We start from the raw sequence: 19315 nt of genomic DNA, 5'->3' as shown, positions 1-19315 counted from the left end.
AGTATGCTCAGTATACACCAGAGGCCAGCACCTATCTCAAATTAAAGTATCTTGTCTTAAAGACAAAGGTGGACTGGTCAGTTGGCTTCATAAACTGAGATATTTGGTAAAGAGAGAGGATGCCCAGTCACATTCAATTTCCTGAGGCTGGCTTCCCTCTAAGGACCATCACTCAGGGCCAAGTGCACTCCTGGGGCCAGGTGATAGCTAGGGTGAGGTGTAATGGTGAACAGTGGGAGGCCCCCTCTCTTGCACACATGCTTCCCCCAATTCCCCAGACCTCACCCTGACAACACAGGACACACATGATTCGGTCCAGACCCCCTACAGGACAATTGTGTTGGGTAGAAGCTTCCAGTTGAGCTCTGTAGGGCTCCCTGGGGTGACTATTGGAGGACAGAGAGGGAAGCTCTGAAAACACTTCCCTCTTCACCTTCCCTACCCATCCATCCACTTCAACCTGACCTGAGTTTTATCAGTTTTGTTAGACTTCCATGTAAGACTTTATTTAAATAAAAATTTCCCTGACTGAAACGCTTCAAAATCAGAGCTTGTCAGAATCATGACTAAAGTCTGAAAAAAGAGGATTTGGTCCCCAGACTGAAGCGAAGTCACCTATGAGCCTCTTTGCCCACCCAGATAATGACAACGTGTTCTTAAAGGAAAATGTAGACCAGCAGTAGCACCATCTGGAATTTCTCCAGGTGTGGGGCTGCTGCACCTGTGGACAAGGAATGTCCCCTTCGCAGAAAAAGCCCTTCCTCCTCTCTCATGGCCATGGGACTAGGGACCTCGGACCAGGAGTGTCAACTCAGCTGCATGAGCCCAAATGAGCAAAGTGCCTTCTCAGATTTGGGAGGGTCATGGGCAGAAGGTTTGGGGGAAGGAAAGAAAGAAAGAAAGAAGGAAAGGAAAGGAAAGGAAAGGAAAGGAAAGGAAAGGAAAGGAAAGGAAAGGAAAGGAAAGGAAAGGAAAGGAAAGGAAAGGAAAGGAAAGGAAAGGAAAGGAAAGGAAAGGAAAGGAAAGGAAGGGAAGGGAAGGGAAAGGAAAGGAAAGGAAAAAGGAAGGGAAAGGAAAGGAAAAAGGAAGGGAAATGAAAGGAAAGGAAAGGAAAGGAAAGGAAAGGAAAGGAAAGGAAAGGAAAGGAAAAGAAAGGAAAGGAAAGGAAAGGAAAGGAAGGGAAAGGAAAGGAAAAAGGAAGGGAAAGGAAAGGAAAGGAAAGGAAAGGAAAGGAAAGGAAAGGAAAGGAAAGGAAAGGAAAGGAAAGGAAAGGAAAGGAAAAAGTAAAGGAAAGGGAAGGAAAGGAAAGGAAAGGGAAAAGAGAAAAGAAAAGAAAAGAAAAGAAGAAAGGAAGGAAGGAAGGAAGGAAGGAAGGAAGGAAGGAAGGAAGGAAGGAAGAAAGAAAGAAAGAAAGAAAGAAAGAAAGAAAGAAAGAAAGAAAGAAAGAAAGATTGAAAGAAAGAAAGAAAAAAGAGGAGAGGGGACTGGAAGAGGACCCATCTGCTTACTCTGAAATGCACACTTTTGGGAAAAGAGAAGGTTCAGGAAGCAGAGCTGCCAGTTTAAAAATAAAGAGCATCCTCTTCAAAGAGTGTAGAGAGCACATGGGCACAAACAGTTGCTCACATGGACCAGGGGACGTGGTCTCCACCTGGGAAACCCCAGGAGGTCAGCGAGTAGGAACAGCATGTCCCAGCTTCTCCTCTGGAGACATGGAGGAGCTTGAAGCCAGAAACCAGATAGGCAGGGCGGAGTCAGGATCTTAAGGCCAGGAGAATGCCGGAGAGAGAGCCTACATCAGCCCAAGGGACATTTCTGGGAGGCTGCAGGCCTCCCACAGGCGTTGCAATGGCCACACTCTGCTCTGTCTGAGACAAGCAGGAACTTGGGAGGCAAACTCTACAGTGGGATCCTGCCTCCACGGCTTTCATCGGGCCATCTTGGATCACCTATGTAACCTCTCTCAGCCTGGGTTTCCTCCAGTATCCTTGGCAATTGCAAGCATATCCACTTCATAGGCAGTTCTGAGAACTGGCTGAATGAATAGGTGCACAACACCCAGATCAGTGCCCATACTTAGCAATCATGTGAGCCCCGCGGGGGTCAGCCCCACTGGCTGAGGAGCATGGCCCAAGTAAGTGAGGCACCCAGGGTGCCAGTAAGATGTGACTGGCATCTAACAGCAAGCTTCTCCAGGTGTCACTCCCACTTCCACATCTTCCATCTTTTCTTTCCCTGATCCCTCCATTTTTCTCCTTTTAAAGTTTTGTAAACATTCTCTATGGTCTCCCTTTGTGCTCTTTTCATAGATTACAGTGCAACTGTCAAACCAGTTATCAAAAAGTCTAAATAAGTATGACCATGGAGGCAGGTGCCTGTTCACCAATTCTTGGCCTTCTGAGCCATTCACAGGAGGCTCCTGTGGGGGATGTCACCTGTCTGGAATGTGTGTCTGCCTCTCTGAGAAACTTGCACTGCCACTACCTCTTCGTTGGCCATCATCATCAGCAACTCCCTAAACAGTCCTGTCAGGTGAAACCACCCACTTCTCCTTTCACACATGCAAATGCTGCAAGACAGGCTGAGAAGTTACCTGTGGAGAAGGGGGTTGGGATCCCAGAGGCCCTGATTTTCCTGCCTGCCCACTTGTCTCCTGTTTCATCAAGTAACCGAACAAGAGAAGCAGCTCCCGGCCCCCTCGCTGGGGCCATCCCCACAGCTTTGCAGAATGGCAGGTCTTGGGGCCAAATGGGCTATGAGGCTCACTGACCTGCAATGGGGAGGCCATGGGCTTGTATTATTCTTCCGGGGCTGAACCCCTCACACACTCCTGTGGCCGAGGCGAGCCATTAGGCAAGAGCTCAGGGTTCTGCCTCAGGTCACCAGCCATCGTTGCTTGCTGTCCTTCTGCAAGGGACAGGGGAAAGACCTTGGCCTTGTTCCCGCAGCTTCGACCAACTTGGCTCCCTGGTCCTAGGCTCTAAACACTTGCCCACTCATGGTCTGCTCTCCCCAAGGACGCATTTGCTTCACAAGCACATTTTCTGGTCTTCAATAGACAGTGGGGGAAATTAACTCTTGGATAAGTTGACCAGACATCCCGCTTTTGGTGGGACAGTCCCGATTTTTAACAATTTGTCCCATGTCCCGCGGCGTTTTAAAAAAGTCCTGATTCTTTCCAAAAGTCAGGACTTTTTTAAAAAAAAACGCCATGGGATGTGAGACAAATTGTTAAAAATCGGGACTATCCCACCAAAAGTGGGACGTCTGGTCAGCTTACTCTTGGGGAAAGGGGGGCAAGGAAATTGTCCAAAAATCCCAAAATGAAAAAGCAGTGAACCAGGGACCCATACTTCCCGTCTCTTCCCAGGATGGCCTGAGAGAGCGTCCCTGCAGGTGGCATGGGAGTGCCTAGCTGCGGTCTCTCTAATGCTTTCAATGATCTCGTCATTCAGGAAGTGGTGTCCAGTGGGGAAATGGGCCAGCCCTGGATGGCAGCGCCAGTGAGAAATACAGCTTCTTGCCAGTGGGATCCTTGCTAGCTCACTTTGGAATGCCAGCATCCCACCACGGCGTGGTGAAAACGTGCCAAATCTCTCAAAATTAATGAAACACCTGTCCCTCTAACGCCATCAGATGTAATAACACAAGGCTCAACCACACACTCACACACCCAGACTGCAGCCGGCTCACTGGCTGGTTCCCAGGTATCCGGGGTGTGCTCCCCTGGCCATCCTGGGGTGACTGAGCTGGAATAGCCCTTCCTAGTTCTTAACTCTCTGAAAAAGCAGCAGAAAACTCTGGCCTGGTATCAACTGGGTATAAGATAAATTTGAAGCAATTATGACCAAGGCAGAAAAACTTTACATTCAAACTACAATGCTCTACAAGACACGCATCCGATATTATCGAAAAATTATAATTCAGGTTTAGAAGAGTATTTAAAAACTGTCCCCATTTATCACTTTGTAAATGAATGTTTATTCATGTAAACCACACATTATCTTACACAAATAATTTTTCCCAACAGAGTTATTGGTTTGCACACTTAATCCCAATGACTCTAAAGGGAAAAAAATTATCATCTCAACAACCGAAGTGTCTGAGGTCAGACGGGGAAGTCCTGGCCTTCGGGTGAGAAATGGAAGAGGCTCTCAAAAGGCAGAACAAAGCTCCCAGTGTCCCTCTCCCCACTGCCGCCCGGGACTTCTCTCCCTCTCCCTGCAGGAGGGAGAAGCAGGCGAGAGGAGGAAAAAGGCAGAGGGCTGTTGGAAAATAAGTCATCCAAAATGGCAAACAGGTCCCCTCAGCTTTTCCAGGAACAACCCCTCCCCCACAGCCATTTGTGCTCACCCTGTTGCACACACTTTTGAAGAGAAAAGGAATTACATAACACATCAGCTGTTCCTTTTCACAAGCCTGGTGGAGATCAATCCCGTAAGCACAGACGCCTGTGGGCACGTTCGGGGATTTCTCCAGGCAGTGAGAAGAAAGGCCCACTCTCTCTGCAGCTCAGAGCTCAGGCCAGGCAAGGCTTAGAAGTGTCCAGTGGGGGTGGGGGTGGGGGTAGGGGCGACCTAAGATGTTATTACCAAGGGCTTCTTCTCTGGAGCCTCGAACTCCTCATATGCCCCAGCCTCACTCTGGCTACACAAAGCTGGATATTTGGTGGAGATGCCAAATTGAGCTCCAAAATGCACACAGGCGCCGAAACCGGTTTGGCTCAATGGATAGATGGTCGGCCTGAGGCCTGAAAGGTCCTGGGTTCAATTCCGGTCAAGGGCATGTACCCTGGTTGAGGGCACATCCCCAGTGGGGGGTTTGCAAGAGGCAGCTGGTCACTGATTCTCTCTCATCGATGTTTCTAACTCTCTATTCCTCTCTCTTCCTCTCTGTAAAAAATCAATAAAATATATTTAAAAAAAAAATAAAATAAAATAAAATGCACACAGGTAATAAATAAAGTGTTTTAAGGTAGCAAAGGGCCCAGCACCTAGTAGCTGCTTGCTTTTTCTCATCTTCCATCCTCCCATCCCCTCCCGATGGAGCCCTGACTGTTTAAGTCACATGTGTCAAACACAAGGCCCGCGGGCCAAATCCAGCCCGCCAGGCCTTGCAATGTGGCCCGCACCGCGCTGTCATCACTGCACTCAGCTGTCAGTTTATGACATTGTCAGTTTATGACTGTTCAGTAAACCATTTGGCCCGCGATTTAGGCTGGATTTTAGATTTTGGCCCCTTCTCTGATTGAGTTCGACACCCCAAGTTTAAGCAGTGAGATTTCCACCTTTGCAGGGAGCCAGCTTTTGCCTGTGGGTATGCAGGTGAACCCAATCTCATCACAGGAGTCTTTAGAAGTGGAAGCCTTTCCATAGCTGTGGTTAGCAGGTGGGCAGACTACAGAGCAAGGGTCAGAGAGATGCAAGGTTGCTGGCTTTGAAAAATGGAGAAAGGGGCCATGACCGAGGAGTGTGGGCAGCCCCTGGAAGCTAGAAAAGCAAGGAAACAGACTTTCCCCTAGAGCCTGCAGGAAATGCAACCCTGCTGGGCCTGGATTTTAGCCCAGCGAGACCCATGTGGGCGTCTGAACCACACAACTATCAGACCATACATGTGTGCTGTTGCTCAGTGTGTGGTGATCTGCTACAGTAGCAATAGGCAACCAATACTCAGCTGGCCCTGATTGGGGTGTCTGTTGCCCCCTCCCTGCCTCCCTCCAGGGCTGACTTCTCCTGGCTGAATCCTCTCGTCGCCTCACCTGTTGCTTCTCTGTAGCACCTGGCCCAGCCCCCTGCCAGGGCAGCAGCAGCCTGTCCTCTCCTCCAGTTTCTAATGGCCCTGGCTCATTCCCGGGAACCCCAAGTCTGTTTCCAGTTCCTGGGACCCTTCGAGTTCCAGATTTGTCAGAACAGCACACCCAGATCATGGGAGTGTGCTGAGGGCAGGGGCTCTTTCAGGCTCTGGTTCTCCACTTTGCTCATGTCCCCAGGGGTGGCTTGGAAAACCACTCCCATCAGTGCTTTCGATGCAAGACAACTGTCCACACAGGAGAACAAACAAGGAAGCGGGTGCCATTTCTCACCCAGTATGGGCACACACTCTAACCTGGTTTTTGTGCTGGCCCGTTAAGCCACCAGGACCAAGTTGGGGAAGTGGGGACAAAAGCAAATCTTTAGAGCAGGGAACCTGGGAAGCTGAAAGGAGACGGGTAAGAACCATCAGACGAGACAGAAGGGCCTCTCGACAAACAGCAGAGTGATGGTGGCAGGAGCCAGGCACAATCGGGATTCGCTCCCACCCGATTACCTCCCAAGCCTGCCAGGGGCCCTGGAACCCAGTTTTGGGCTGTCAGCAAAGACAAATTTAGTGCCGATGATCTCATCTGCAGAACAGCCCCAGGGCCTCAGAGCGCTCTGGGCAACATCATTTTGACAAGGTGGAAAGTGGACGTCACTGCTGGTCCCATAATGTAGGCAGAGGCACAGGGGTCCTCCCGCTCCCGTCAGCTCACCAGGTGCAGGTGATGGCAGGCTGATGAGGCCTTGGGTGTTGCCACCAGTGCCTCTGGGTCCCCAATCCCTCAGGTATGGTGAGCGGGCATCTGAAGGCAAGTCTACAGATTCCAACAGGCTCAATTTGAAACGCATGGCAAGCAGGAACCAACATTCTAATCAGGTCGTGGTGCTCGTGTCCCCGCGAACCCCTCCTGCTTATGCCAGGACATGACATGACAGTGTTTCTCAGTGAGTCAGCAGGTGGCAGGTGGGGGAAGGCGCAGCTCACTTGCTCTGTTGTTTACTTCAAACAAGCCTAAAGCCCTGCAAAAGGGGTGGAGGGTGATTTTCACTTGTCCCTTGAAGTGAGTCACTGGCAGGGATGGTTGAGAATGTGTCACCAAGGGCAAACCCACATTCCTGCACTGGCTCAAGTCCCCTCTCTGAGGCCCTGCAGTTGGTTTGCTGGCTTGTCTAGTTCTGTCAGATTCTGTCATGATAGAGAAGATCGACTCCTTAGAATGAGGGCTGAGAGTCTGGTCCAGTGCACCTTGGGAGGTGCCCAAGGGTGGAATGATGGACAAGTCAGAGAAATAAATCAAAATGTACTGGGAATTGAGGGTGAGCACCAAACACAGCACCATTAGGTTGAAGAAAGAAAAGTTCTACAAACAGAGCTGAGAGGATCTCTCTAAGCTAAGATGTTAGGAAAATCTGCAAAGAGAAATGCAATACAGGCAAGAATCAACACCAAGACACAGGCGTGAGGGCTGCACAGCATGACGTGGGGAGAGAGGCTGGGTCGGCCACGGGAGCAGAGTCCTTCAAGGTGTTGGACCCAGAGCACTGGGCCAACGTCCCATCCCACACGCACACACTCGAGCAGCTCAGGGGGGTTTGGAAAAGAAACACATGAGTTCACATTGTGAACCATTTATCCTGTAGAGGCAAAATGAGATTTTTTTTTTCTGCTGTTCTTTTAATTAAATGTTAGCTCATAAATCAAAGACCTTGTTTCCAGGCTGCAGGAGGGGGCAGGAGAGAGTCCCAGCTTTTCAGAGCTGAATGCGCCCTGCCTGTGCCCCACTCCGCACCCAGCTTATTCTCCTCAGCACCTCACATGTAGTGGGAGCTCCGTGAGTAGGCAAGGATCTCGCTGGGCTTCCTGAAGTTCTTCCAGAGAGATCTTGGGCGTGTGTGCACGCACACATACACACGGTTAAACCCCACAAGGACTGGTTAGTGTGTCTATTTGGAGCACCTAAGGTTTCCCCGGGAGACCCCTCACCTCTGGAGGCCTTCCTCGCTCCCCCGCCAGGGTCATGTGGCTGTTTACATACATGGAGTTTGAAGGCAATTCTTAGGTGTTTACTGAGCAGAGAAAGTCACATGATCTTCCCCATCTTCTTAATTTCTATTAGTGTTCTTCCTCCTAGGAAACCAAGGAATGCTCCACAGATGCGAAGCCCTTTCATAAGAGGGGTGAAGTGAGTATACATGCATATGCTTATTGCTGAAAAGGTGAAATATGTGTGGATAAACAATTTGTCCAAAATCAGAGGTGCAGCCAGCAACAAAGTCACGATTTCCTGGCTGTCAGTTCCAACTAACTCTTCCTGTACTTTCAGGTGTGGTTCCTAACAGTTTAGAGACACAGGCAACCCAAGATAAGGACCTGGGCAGGCACTTGGCTTGGAAGACTGCAGGGGTGCCTGGGTGTGGAGGAGGGAAGCAGCAGGGTGGCATTCAATGGCTCCTCACCTTCCTCTGGCTTGAGAGAATGGTTGCCATGACCACTGAGGAAGTATCTTGTTTTCCCACTTTCAAGCTGCTTCTCTCCTAAGCATCTTAAAGTGCTGTGTGCATCCACACTCACATGCCTTCCTACTTTGGAGGAGAAATGGGGTCAAAGAAAGGGAACCCCCTTTAAGGAAGGGAATAAAGAGAGAGTTTTATTTCAGCTCTCTATCCAGAGTCTACCCATGATGCCATGGGCCTCTCTCTCCCTATATCCCCTCACCCAACCCATCTACTCCCGTCGGCTCCTGCCCTGGACAGAGAGAGTCCAGTCAACAACAAAGGCCAAGGAAGGTGCAAAGGTCCCCTTCCCCCTGTCCCCAGACCCAAGTCCATCAAAACAAATGCAAAGCAGAGAGATTAAATTATCACTAAGCTAATTATGGGAATCACACTTAGACCGGCTGCTGGGAAGCAAGGTCAGCAGGCAAGAGGCATTAAAATTAAAGGCAGATGCAAGAAGCACTTTAAAAAGCAACTGGGAGACTCATTACCCCCACACAGAGGAGAAAGGCACCGCTCTGGTGTTTGAGGCGCTGTCCATCTGGGCAATAGTCAGAGCATTTGACAGCTAAATAGCTCTACTCTGTCATCATCTCGAAGCCAAAGTGGGTGAGTCAGAGGTAAACTGATTAGATGGTGTGCTGCTAATTTCCCGGAGAGAACAAGAAGGAGGGTGGCTCAGTCCAAGAGGACAGAGCACAGGAGGCACCAGCCCCAGGCTCATGTGCAAAGAGAAGGGCCTGGCTCCTAAGTGTGCAGCATGGGTGTGTGACCATGTGCATGGGGGTGAGGTACATACACATGTGTATGAGCTGAGTGTGTATGCATGTGTATGTGCAGGTAATAGAAGGTGAACAGCTTGGAAAGGATTAGAAGGCCCCTTCCAGCATATTTCCTACAGGGAAACTCCTTGTGAGCTTTCTAAGATTTCCAACGCCTTCAAAATCGCTGCAGCCATAAAAAATTCATATCATTTTCTCCTGTTATGAATGCTCAATGACTCCTCCTGTGTCATCAATATGGTGGGAGTTTAAGACACCTGGACCTAAAAACTGATAGCCTACAAAAAGGAGTTTGAAGGTTAAAAACCAGTGTTTTTCTAACCAATCTGCACGATCACACTAACCCTTAAGTCACCAAATCTATAAAGAAATTGTGGAGCCAGAACTGCCTCCAGACTTACAATCATCCTGGGTAAATTGGTCAAGATGATGTTTGTGATTGGGTTATCATAAATTAAGAATACAATGCTACATAATGGCAGGAAGTAAAAGGCAAGAGCTGAGAAGGTAAATGAGGAGAGAGGAGGTGCAGGAGTGAGAGAGCGGCCAAAAGGGACGGGTGTCACTTCTGAAGTTAGGTTTCAAAGAGACTGTGGCTTTCCTCTTGCACGCTCTCTCTTATTATCTGTCCCTCTCCGCTGCTGTGTTGTGTGAGTGGCTGTTACAGGGAGACCTGTATGGCAAGAGACTTATGTCTCCGTGAGAACCTACTGTTCACCAACAGCCTTATGGATCCCATTGGAAATAGATTCTTCCCCCCTTCTAGCCTTGAGCCCGTAGATGACTGCATTCCCAGGGAGACCTTGACTGTAGTCTATGAGCAAGCCGGAGCCAGAGGACCCAGCTAAGCCATGCCGAGATTCCTGACCCAAGAATCTGCGTTTGGGTTCATTTGTCACACAGCAATCCATAACTCATATACCTGTGTCCCCTGGGCTGCAATAGAAGGTGTGGAGTGAATGTGGAAGATTTGAGAGAGGTGTGTTAGAAGTCACTGTGAATGCCTCTATGAGAGGCCAAAGCTACAAGAAAAAAAAACACACAAAAAAAAAAAAAACCCAAAAAATAGCACGACACCCCCAAGAGACAAGCGGCATGGCCACATCCACAGGAAGTCACTTGAGAACAAGTAGACCCCTAATTGGAGTTTCACCTGGTGGACTCCGAGTCAGTCCCGCTTCCACCACCTTCCCCAATGTGATTTCAGGGCATAAAGACTCTCCTGGTCCTGTCCTCACTGAGAGCCTCTGCTGGTCTCAAGGACAATTCTATTTTCCTCCGATCCAGATCCAACCAGAACTAGCCAGCAGCGGGGGGACCACTGACAGCTGGGGGCCACTTCCTCTTCTTGCTTCTGCCTCCTCCCTCTTCCTCTGGTACATCATGTCTTTCATCCTTTCCCATCTTTGTTGTCTTGGTTACATGGCCAGACTCCTGATATGCTGCTAGTTTTCATTTTAATGATATGTTCTTGTAACGCACAATATTTTACTTCAATTGCATGTGTCACTGGATAAATTCCTCTGGCGTGTCTGGCATTTCAGCATCAGCTGACTGAGTGCATTCTATGATCTGGAGTGTTTCTGAAGCACTTTCTTCAATGTTAATGTCTTTGTGTTTTAATTTATGATTCAGATCATTCTATACGAATATATATATATATATATATATAATATATATATAATATATAGATAGATAGATAGATAGATAGATATACACATGATGCAAAAAAAGTGGTCGACGTGTCAGTAAATCTTGACTTGGCAAAGCTCATTTAAAACAATCTCCTTAAATCATGTGTGCTTGCAGTGATAATTTAGGAAATAGGCTAAAATAATGTTTTCTGGGGATCGCAAAATGTGTTTCAAGAGGGCCTAGGAGGAGAATTAGTCTGTGCTCCAGTGACACTTCCAGCAGAGTTGAGAGGGACGCCTCCCATGGCTGCTCAGGTCAGCGTGGAGTGACACTTGTCCCCCCAAGAGAAAGCAGTGACAATGTGTAGTCTAACAGCACAGTAGTAAAAATAGTGCCAGTGGGGATACCCCGACATAAAAAGGATGGTTGGGTGAAGGCTTAATATTGTCCAAGAATGTAAGATCTACCCTAGAGGACATGCACCAATTTAGCTGTTCTCCACATCTGCCCACAGGTAATCGTGCACAAAAAGGCTTAAAACGCAGCAGATGGGACCAAAAGGAGGTGGAGGAGGACCAGGAGAAGTGGGCAGGTCCACATTAGGGGAGTTGCTCTGCAGGCCAGTCCGGGGCTCCCCGGGCTTGCAGGAATGATGATGGAATAGCCACTGCTGTCCCCGCTCAGATGTGAGATCAGAGGAAGAAGGACAGCACCCCTGGACCATCTACGGTGCCCTCTGTCCCCAGCACCTCAACCTCAGCCTCCCCCTCACTGAATCCACAGGTTAAGGTCTAAACAGGCTTAATACTTGCAAAACCAAGGGTGGGAAATGCAAAAACGACATGGCAAAAATGACCGAACAAAAGTGCTAGTATGGTCTTTTCCCATAGTGAAAACTATCCGACATTGACTCGCCCATATTCTTTTGCTTTCTTCTTCGCGTTGAACCACACACAGACTAGCTGGCACTCTAGTTGGAGGAACTCGTAGCAACAGAGCTAACTGACCAAAGCCTGCACCAAACACACTGGCCTCTGCTCTAATCCCAGGCTCCCGGCAGCTGGAGTCCGGCACCGTGTCTCCATGTGATTGTGTGATGCCTCCTCCAGCCATGCGGAACACTTCCTGTGGCAGGAATTGCTTTTTAGTTAAAACTCATTCACATTTCCAGGTGAATGTTCAGAAAAAGTTTCAGATACATTAAGGAAGTTGCAAAGCAGGGGTTGCCCATCTCAGATCTAACATTGCTCTGTGACTCAGGCATTACACACACACACACACACACACACACACACACACACACACACACACACACACTACACTCCTGAGAACATATGGTCAGAATGACACAGGCCCAGGTGGGTCTCCCCTGCTCCACTCACTTCTGTGCTCAAGGCCCATGGAACACAGGCAAATCAATTTCAAAACAACCTCAAGAAAAAATAAATTAGGACGATTAATACTAATCTGTAAGACAATTCCCAGTAGGAATGGCTGTTTGTTGTTTTTTTTGTTTTGTTTTGTTTTTTATATATCCTCTCCTCTGGACTCTTCATGCTGACACACACCCAATTTCTACCAAGAGAGGATGGTATGCTGTGGTTTACACACACACACTCACACACACACACACACACACACACACACACACACACAAACACACACACCTTGTACATATCCTCCCAGAAGCCAATAGCAGGGCCAGCCCAACTTCCGCTTAACCAACATCCACAGTGTGCTCAGCCCCTTGGCTGTGAACAGTTTACCTCGCAAAACACCCGGGGAAGATGCAGTCACCTCTAGTGGAAGTTTATGATGCTTTGGTCCGCCATGAACATTAGTCTCTCCCACTAATGTCAGGCAGTAATTCACTGCTGAACAGCAGCCATAAAATATGATCACTTAGTGGTAGGAAAGCAAAAGGCAGAGAAAAAAGAAGGGATGGGTTCCGGCTGAGATACTTAAGCAAAGAGATCTTGTCCTTCAGAGGCAGCACTGACCTCATTGCCCCAACTTGGGTCAAAGGTTTCCAGATTTATACAGACAACCTAAAGCACATTGGGACGGTGTTTGCCTTAAGATTTTTACCTGTTGTTGGCATTTTAATAGTCTGTTGGTTATTTCCACGTTCCCAGGCACCTCCTGATGATGGTAGCATTTATATACCACGTTACTTAACAGCACGTGCCTTTAACACACACCATGGGAAAGGCTGCCAACACCAGCCGTAACACACACACACACACACACACACACACACACACACACACATCAGAAAACATAAAAGACATCCAAATTAGCACTCTCCTCGGCTCCTTTCCCCCTCCCTTATGTGATGTGTGCGCTAAAGGAGTAAAATTATGGTCTTCGGAGGCAAGGTTGCAAATGATGGGAACCCACAGCTTTCAAACAAAACAAAAAGTCAGTAATTTTGAGGATAGCCCATGGCTAGCTACAGTCTAGCTCCTGGTCCCCAGAAACCCACAGCGAACTCCCTTCCTCTCAGCAAACCCCCAAGCGCCCTTTGCCTACCCTCCCTACCTTGAGTCCCTTGTCATATTGCAAAGAACTCTGCAAGGCCCTTGTACACACAGGAGATTATTACGGGGCTCAGGGAAGCCAGCTCTGTAATCACAGCTCCAGTATGATTTCCATTCTTCTCCCTTTCAGCAGCTCACAAGCCTTCCTGCAGAATCCTGCAGCCCCACCGCTTTCCGTGGCTGGGCCTCTGCCCAGAGGTGACTGTGGTCCTGATAACCTCTGGGAAAAGCAAGGCAGGGCGATTATGAGGAAAGGGGAGTGGTGCGCAGCGAGCAAGGGTGGTGGGGAATTCTATTGTTTAGGAAAAATAAATAAACTGGCCAGTTTTGCTTTTTATTATTTCAAACAACAGACTCGGCGGGCCAGCCTTCCTTTCCCAACTCAGCCTGTCCCCGTGGGCGGGCTGCTGAGTCGGCAGCAACAGGAGCTGGGCCCCAGCGAAACTGTTAGAGAGGCTGCCCCTCTGAGCCCTTGGGGCAGAAAGGCTGGCCGTTCTGATGGCCAGGCCTCCCCAGGAGGGCCGCTGGCTCATCCTACTCCCCTCCCACCTTGCCCACCCCCAATGAATCTCTGCTCTTACTTTTCAAATGTTTATGCTTCACCAGTCCCAGTCCCACCACTGCTCTGGAAATTAAACGTAATATCCCAGGTGGCTGAAATGGACCTGTTCTTACACAAACCCCTTCCCAAATAAAACATGGGAAATGCCAGGCCGCAGTTTATAAAGCCTGCTGGTCAGGTGTCGCCTGTCATTGCTGGTTTGGCTGACATCTGGGGACACATCAAGGCTAGGCTCTCCCACAGCCTGCCCTCTGGGGGTGGTCTCTTTGCTCCCCCAGGTTCTGGGGGTGCCCTCAGTCCATGGTCATGAAGATGTGCTCCACACTGACATCCCCACCAGGAGACAAGCTCTGACAGAGAGAAAGAGAGAGAGAGAGAGAGAGAGAGAGAGCGCCCATTAGCCCCAGTCTCCCTCTGACCTACAGCACACACCTGCAAGCTGTCTGTGTTGGGTTTATGATGCAGCCATGGCCAGGAATCATACCCTCGCTCTCTGCCCCAAGGGAATAGAACTGCCTGTTCTGTTATGTGCACTGAACTTCCAATGTTTATGTCACTGACACCATATTCCAAGCTGCTCTGACAGTAGCAAAAAAGAAATTTTAAAAATCCTTCTACAGGGTCTGCTTGGTCTTGCCAGCAAGTCAGTGATCCTCTGGCACCTGGTAGGAAATTTGGGGTATGGGAATCTTTGGGTGTCTTGGAATAAGTTACTTCTCCATTGCCTGAGATTGGCTCAGTAGAGAAAAGAGCTCCAGCACCCCACATTGCTTTGCTTCTTTATTCTCAATACCACTTATTCACCCATTGAGTGGCAATGCATGCCAAATGTATGAATTCACCATTTAAACTGTAAATTCACTTTTCCAGCAAACCAAACTTATTGAGTCATGGTGAAGAATGCAGTCATCGGAGCAGCCAAAGGAAATGTCCTCAAAGTCCAGTGGTCTGAAGGTCGTGCATGCACTTTTTTGGTTTATTCAGAGGCTTATGAGACATAATTTCAGCAAGTGTGGGGATCTGCTTTCCTAGACCATTGAGAACTGGAAGCCACAGGTGGCAGAGGAGGAAAGGCCCTGAAGTTGACCAGGACTCCTCACAGTGGGTGGAAGTGACGGGTGACAGCACAGAGTAGTGGGAAAACCCAGAAGGCTGCAACGGACACAGGAGTTGTGCGGTGACAACACACCTACGCCTTGCAGCATCTTCTCTGGGCATCCATGGAATTCAGCTCAATACATGAGTAATCAACAACAAAAAGGCCAGTGCAGCAAGAAAACATTCATTTGTGTTTAATATACTCTTCACAGAAAGGCGAGGAACAACAAAATATAATTCTTTTTATTTTAAATATGTTTTATTGATTTTTTACAGAGAGGAATAGAGAGTCAGAAACATAGAGAGAGAAACATCCATCAGCTTCCTCCTGCACACCCCCCCAACAGTGATGTGCCCGCAACCAAGGCACATGCCCCCAACTGGAATCAAACCGGGACCCTTCAGTCCAAAGGCCGACGCTCTATCCACTGAGCCAAACTGGTCAGGGTACAAAATATAATTCATAAAGCTATACAAACGATGGTTAAATTATCTGTTAATTTGACCCTTGCTATGTGTTACCTCTTGAGAGGCAATGTGAGATGCGTAATGCTTTGTCTGCATCCTCCTTGCAGAGTGCATGGCGTTTCACCAACAGTTTTTCCTTCCAGATAAGATGCACAGCTACTGTACACACACACCCCCAGCTCATGCACCCTCTGCTCCCCGCCTCTCACCTCTGCACTCTCACATCCCAGACCCACTGCCTGTGCCACAGAGCTGTACCATTTAAAGAAAAAAGTAATTGCTGGAAAGGGCTGCAACACAGTAGGATGAAAGAGTGGGCACAGCCTTCTAGATGTGCAGAGAACATCTCCCCTTGACCATCTTGAGCGAATGCCGGAAACACAGCAACAAGAAGGGAGGGATCAAGGCTCCCTTAGATCAGGTAGTGCTGGCTTTACCAGTCTGAGTCACACAATGTCCAGCGAATCCCAATGGAATAAATAAATAAAATAAAACCAGCAGGAGCTCCACATGGCACCACCAATATTTCCCTGGGACAAGACTGAAGTATGCTTATCAGCCAACACAAAACAGGACCCCCTTCCTACAGTCTTAGAAAGCCTCTTAGTCCAAGCAAGGAGGGCACGCTATGGAGCCAGCTCCAGCTCCCTGAGTAAGAAGCCTGAGCAGAGCTGGATGAGGGGCTCGGGTGCCCCAACACTGCTGATGGGCCAGCATCATGAAGTGCTACTGAAGCCAGCAGGTCTCTGAAGAGTGAGGAGGAAAGCTCATATCCCCAGATCACTCCATTCTACTCCACCTTAAGCAACTGCATTGTGCACCACAACATCCTACATTTCCTTGTCCCACAATTTGGCTCTTAGCTCCAATAGCAACTCCAATAGTTACTGCACTTTCCTCCATTTCCCTGAATGGATTCCAGATGGATGTATAAGCCAGAAGGGCTGAAGCAAGAGGATCAGGCACCTCTCTTACCTCTGTGCACCTTCCCAACCAACCAGGCCTATTATGCTCTTGTCTTAGGCACAAACCCAAGTTAAAGCGACACACAGACCATTTAGGATGGCCAGTGAGACTGGGGTGGGAAGAGGTGAATGCATACTCCCCCAGTATGATTGATTCCCACAACAACCATAGTACAAAGGCAGAGAAGAGACAAGCTGATAATTCATAACCTCAATAGCAACATATCTCCATAACGCTCACCCACCAGGCCAAGGTGGCAAAAGAGCATAGATAACTTCTGCCCCAGCAGGGACAGACTGTCTTCGCAATAACTGAAATGAGTGCACCTTGTTCCTACCTTTTTCAGCTTGCCACTTTTGGTGCCCACGAAGGCCAGGGAGTGGTTCTTGTAGACATAGGCAATGACAGAAGTCATGCGGTCCCTGTCCTCCGTGAAGACAGGAATCCCACGGATCATCTCGGATACTCCCAGGGGCGCATTCATATCCAGGCCACAGAAGTTATCATCAATAGTTAAGAGCTGAAAAATTTAAAAGGAGAAAAATTAGGAGGGAGCATTGGGGCGATTTGCAGAGGTACTGAGTCAGGGAACTATAGAGCTAGAAGAATCCTTAGATTGGTATAAATCCCTATTTTTTACATGGAACACTAAGTCCAGAAAAATTAGATGACATGTCAACAGTTATATAAATAGGTGTTAGTACCATGGTAAATAAATAAATAAAAATAAAAAACCCACACACAAATTCTTAGAGCCTCTTTTCACCACACTCCCATGGTCTCTCCTGGGATCACTCCAGGTCCCCCTGCAATCACTCCAGGTGCCATCTCAGTAGCTTCGATTGCCTTTTGCCACCATCACATCAGAAAGCACTGGGCCAGCACCTATGAGGATGGGCTGTAGACAGCTGCGCTCAGGCATGAGGAGGATGTGGTCTCTGCTGCTACACACCTGATGTTAAAGGGTCTCCACAAATGAGGCCTCACAAGTGTAGAATGGAGAATTAGAAACATTAATACATGAATGGCAAGACTATGATGGAGACATGTACAGACAGTTGGTTCAGGAAAGGGGAATGGAAGGAATGGAAAGTTTGTGTATGAACTCAACAAGCCATTGTAGAGCCTCACCCTGCCCAATCTTAGACCCCCTGCTTCTTTCAGAGCTCTGGCCCTGTCATCCCTACACCACCATTTCCCAAAGTGTCTTTGGTGGAACCCAAACCCCAGGATGTTCTATCACAAAAGGGTTCCTTGGGCACATAATTTTGAGAAAGAGTATATTCTAACACCATGTAAGGCATTCACAATGATTAGCTGTAGAAAAAGGTATAAAGTATTTTTAAGAAGAAATGTTTAATATTATCTAATCCTTTGCCAAACATTTTATTCCCTAAACCAGTGGTCGGCAAACAGCGGCTTGCGAGCCACATATGGCTCTTTGGCCCCTTCATTGTGGCTCTTCCACAAAATACCACAGCCTGGGCAAGTCTATTTTGAACAAGTGGCATTAGAAGAAGTTTAAGCTTAAAAAATGTGGCTCTCAAAAGCAATTTCAATCATTGTACTGTTGATATTTAGCTCTGTTGACTAATGAGTTTGCCAACCACTGCCCTAAACCATGTTAGACCAGAACACCTATTGGCATTCCTTAAAGAGAATAGTCTGTGGATATCCCATGGCACACACTGACCCAACTCTTGCTCCTGACGCCAGGGCAATCTCAGAACTCAGGGAACCAACAGGAAAAGGCTTCGGGCTGGTTTCCTTTACCGTGTTTCAGCTGCATTCTTCCTGTTTTATTCCAGGCCTCCGGGTCCTCACGCAAGCACAGAGTCCCAGCTGAGATCAGACTTCTAGAGCGTGGTGAGGACTCACTACGGCTGGTGAGGAGGCCCAGTGCCCCACCAAGCCGCTTCAGCTTGGCTTAAGCTGTCCTGGGCACTAGGAACCGACGCTGGATTTTCCCCTTTCTTGGGAGAACTGTGTGGTCTTAGGAGAGTTTTTCCACATTCTGTTCTTTTATTTTCCACTCTATAAAATATGGGAGAAACAACCCCTGCTTTTTGATGGGCTTCCATAAAGCCTATAGAGCTCATGCCTGTAAACGTCTTTGGACTTTTCAGAAAAAAGGAATAAAATAAAATACAAGGTGTCACTGTTTTAAAGGCCTCAGTGCAGCCAAAGGAGAGGCATCTGGAGAACCAGCGGGCAGGCTCTTGCCAGGAGCTGTGTGACCGTGGCCAACTCTGAGCTGTGCAGGGCTGTGGGGCCCTTGGCTACCTCTCAGAAGAAGGGGGACAGGCATTGTCCATCTCAGGGAGAACAACGTGCTGCATTTCAATCCTCTCTCTGCCATCTCCCCTTCTTCTTATGGTGGTGGGGAGCACTCAGACCGGGGAGGGCGAGCCTGGGCAGGCCCAGCAAGCTCTGTGCATTGCAGGCATCTGCCCCACGCTTTGGACCACCTGTGTCTGTCTTGTGTGGCCTGGTCCAATACCCCCAGACCAAACACAACTTCATCCCCCTCCAAAAAATAACAATAATTATAGGAATACAAGTTAGGAGCGAGTTTTCAAGGCCTAGTCTGATCTTTATGGTTCTTCCCTGAAATGAGAAAATGGGGACCAAGAAAATGGTGGAGAGTGAAAGGGATGGGTAGAAAAGAGGAAGAAAAACCTGGGCCAAGGAAAGACAATGTCCTCTCCCTGTTGGATCATCTCAGTGACCTGCTGGCATTGCAAGAGCAGCCGAGTACATGCTAGGAACCCTGATGGCCTGTGTGCTCCTGGTTCATAAAGAGGGCTCATTCCCAACTTTCTCAACCCTAAACTGGGCCGCAGGGACCTCTGCCATCAGTAAATGTGTCTTGCCCATCATGACCATCTTCTAAATAGATGAGGCTGAATGACTATTTGCTCTGCACAGGGGGAAACCGAGTCAGGGAGCAAAACAGCCCATGTTTCACAG

At 48.5% G+C, this 19315-nt stretch overlaps 1 protein-coding gene across 3 annotated transcripts in view; it reads right to left on the bottom strand.

Annotated features, from left to right (window-relative positions):
- The window catches only part of PLXNA4 (plexin A4), a 402577-nt gene that overhangs the window by 308124 nt on the left and 75138 nt on the right, over positions 1–19315 (bottom strand). For all 3 annotated transcript variants that reach the window (XM_084897228.1, XM_084897227.1, XM_084897226.1), the window contains one exon: positions 16683–16865. In XM_084897228.1, coding sequence (XP_084753354.1) covers positions 16683–16865 — 183 coding nt within the window. The remainder of the gene's footprint in view (positions 1–16682; positions 16866–19315) is intronic.

The sequence above is a fragment of the Pipistrellus hanaki genome (genome assembly GCF_964339955.1).
Source record: "Pipistrellus hanaki genome assembly, chromosome: 10".
NCBI lineage: Eukaryota > Metazoa > Chordata > Mammalia > Chiroptera > Vespertilionidae > Pipistrellus > Pipistrellus hanaki.
Note: the sequence above shows the minus strand (reverse complement) of the source record. Positions and strands in the feature narration are given on the sequence as shown.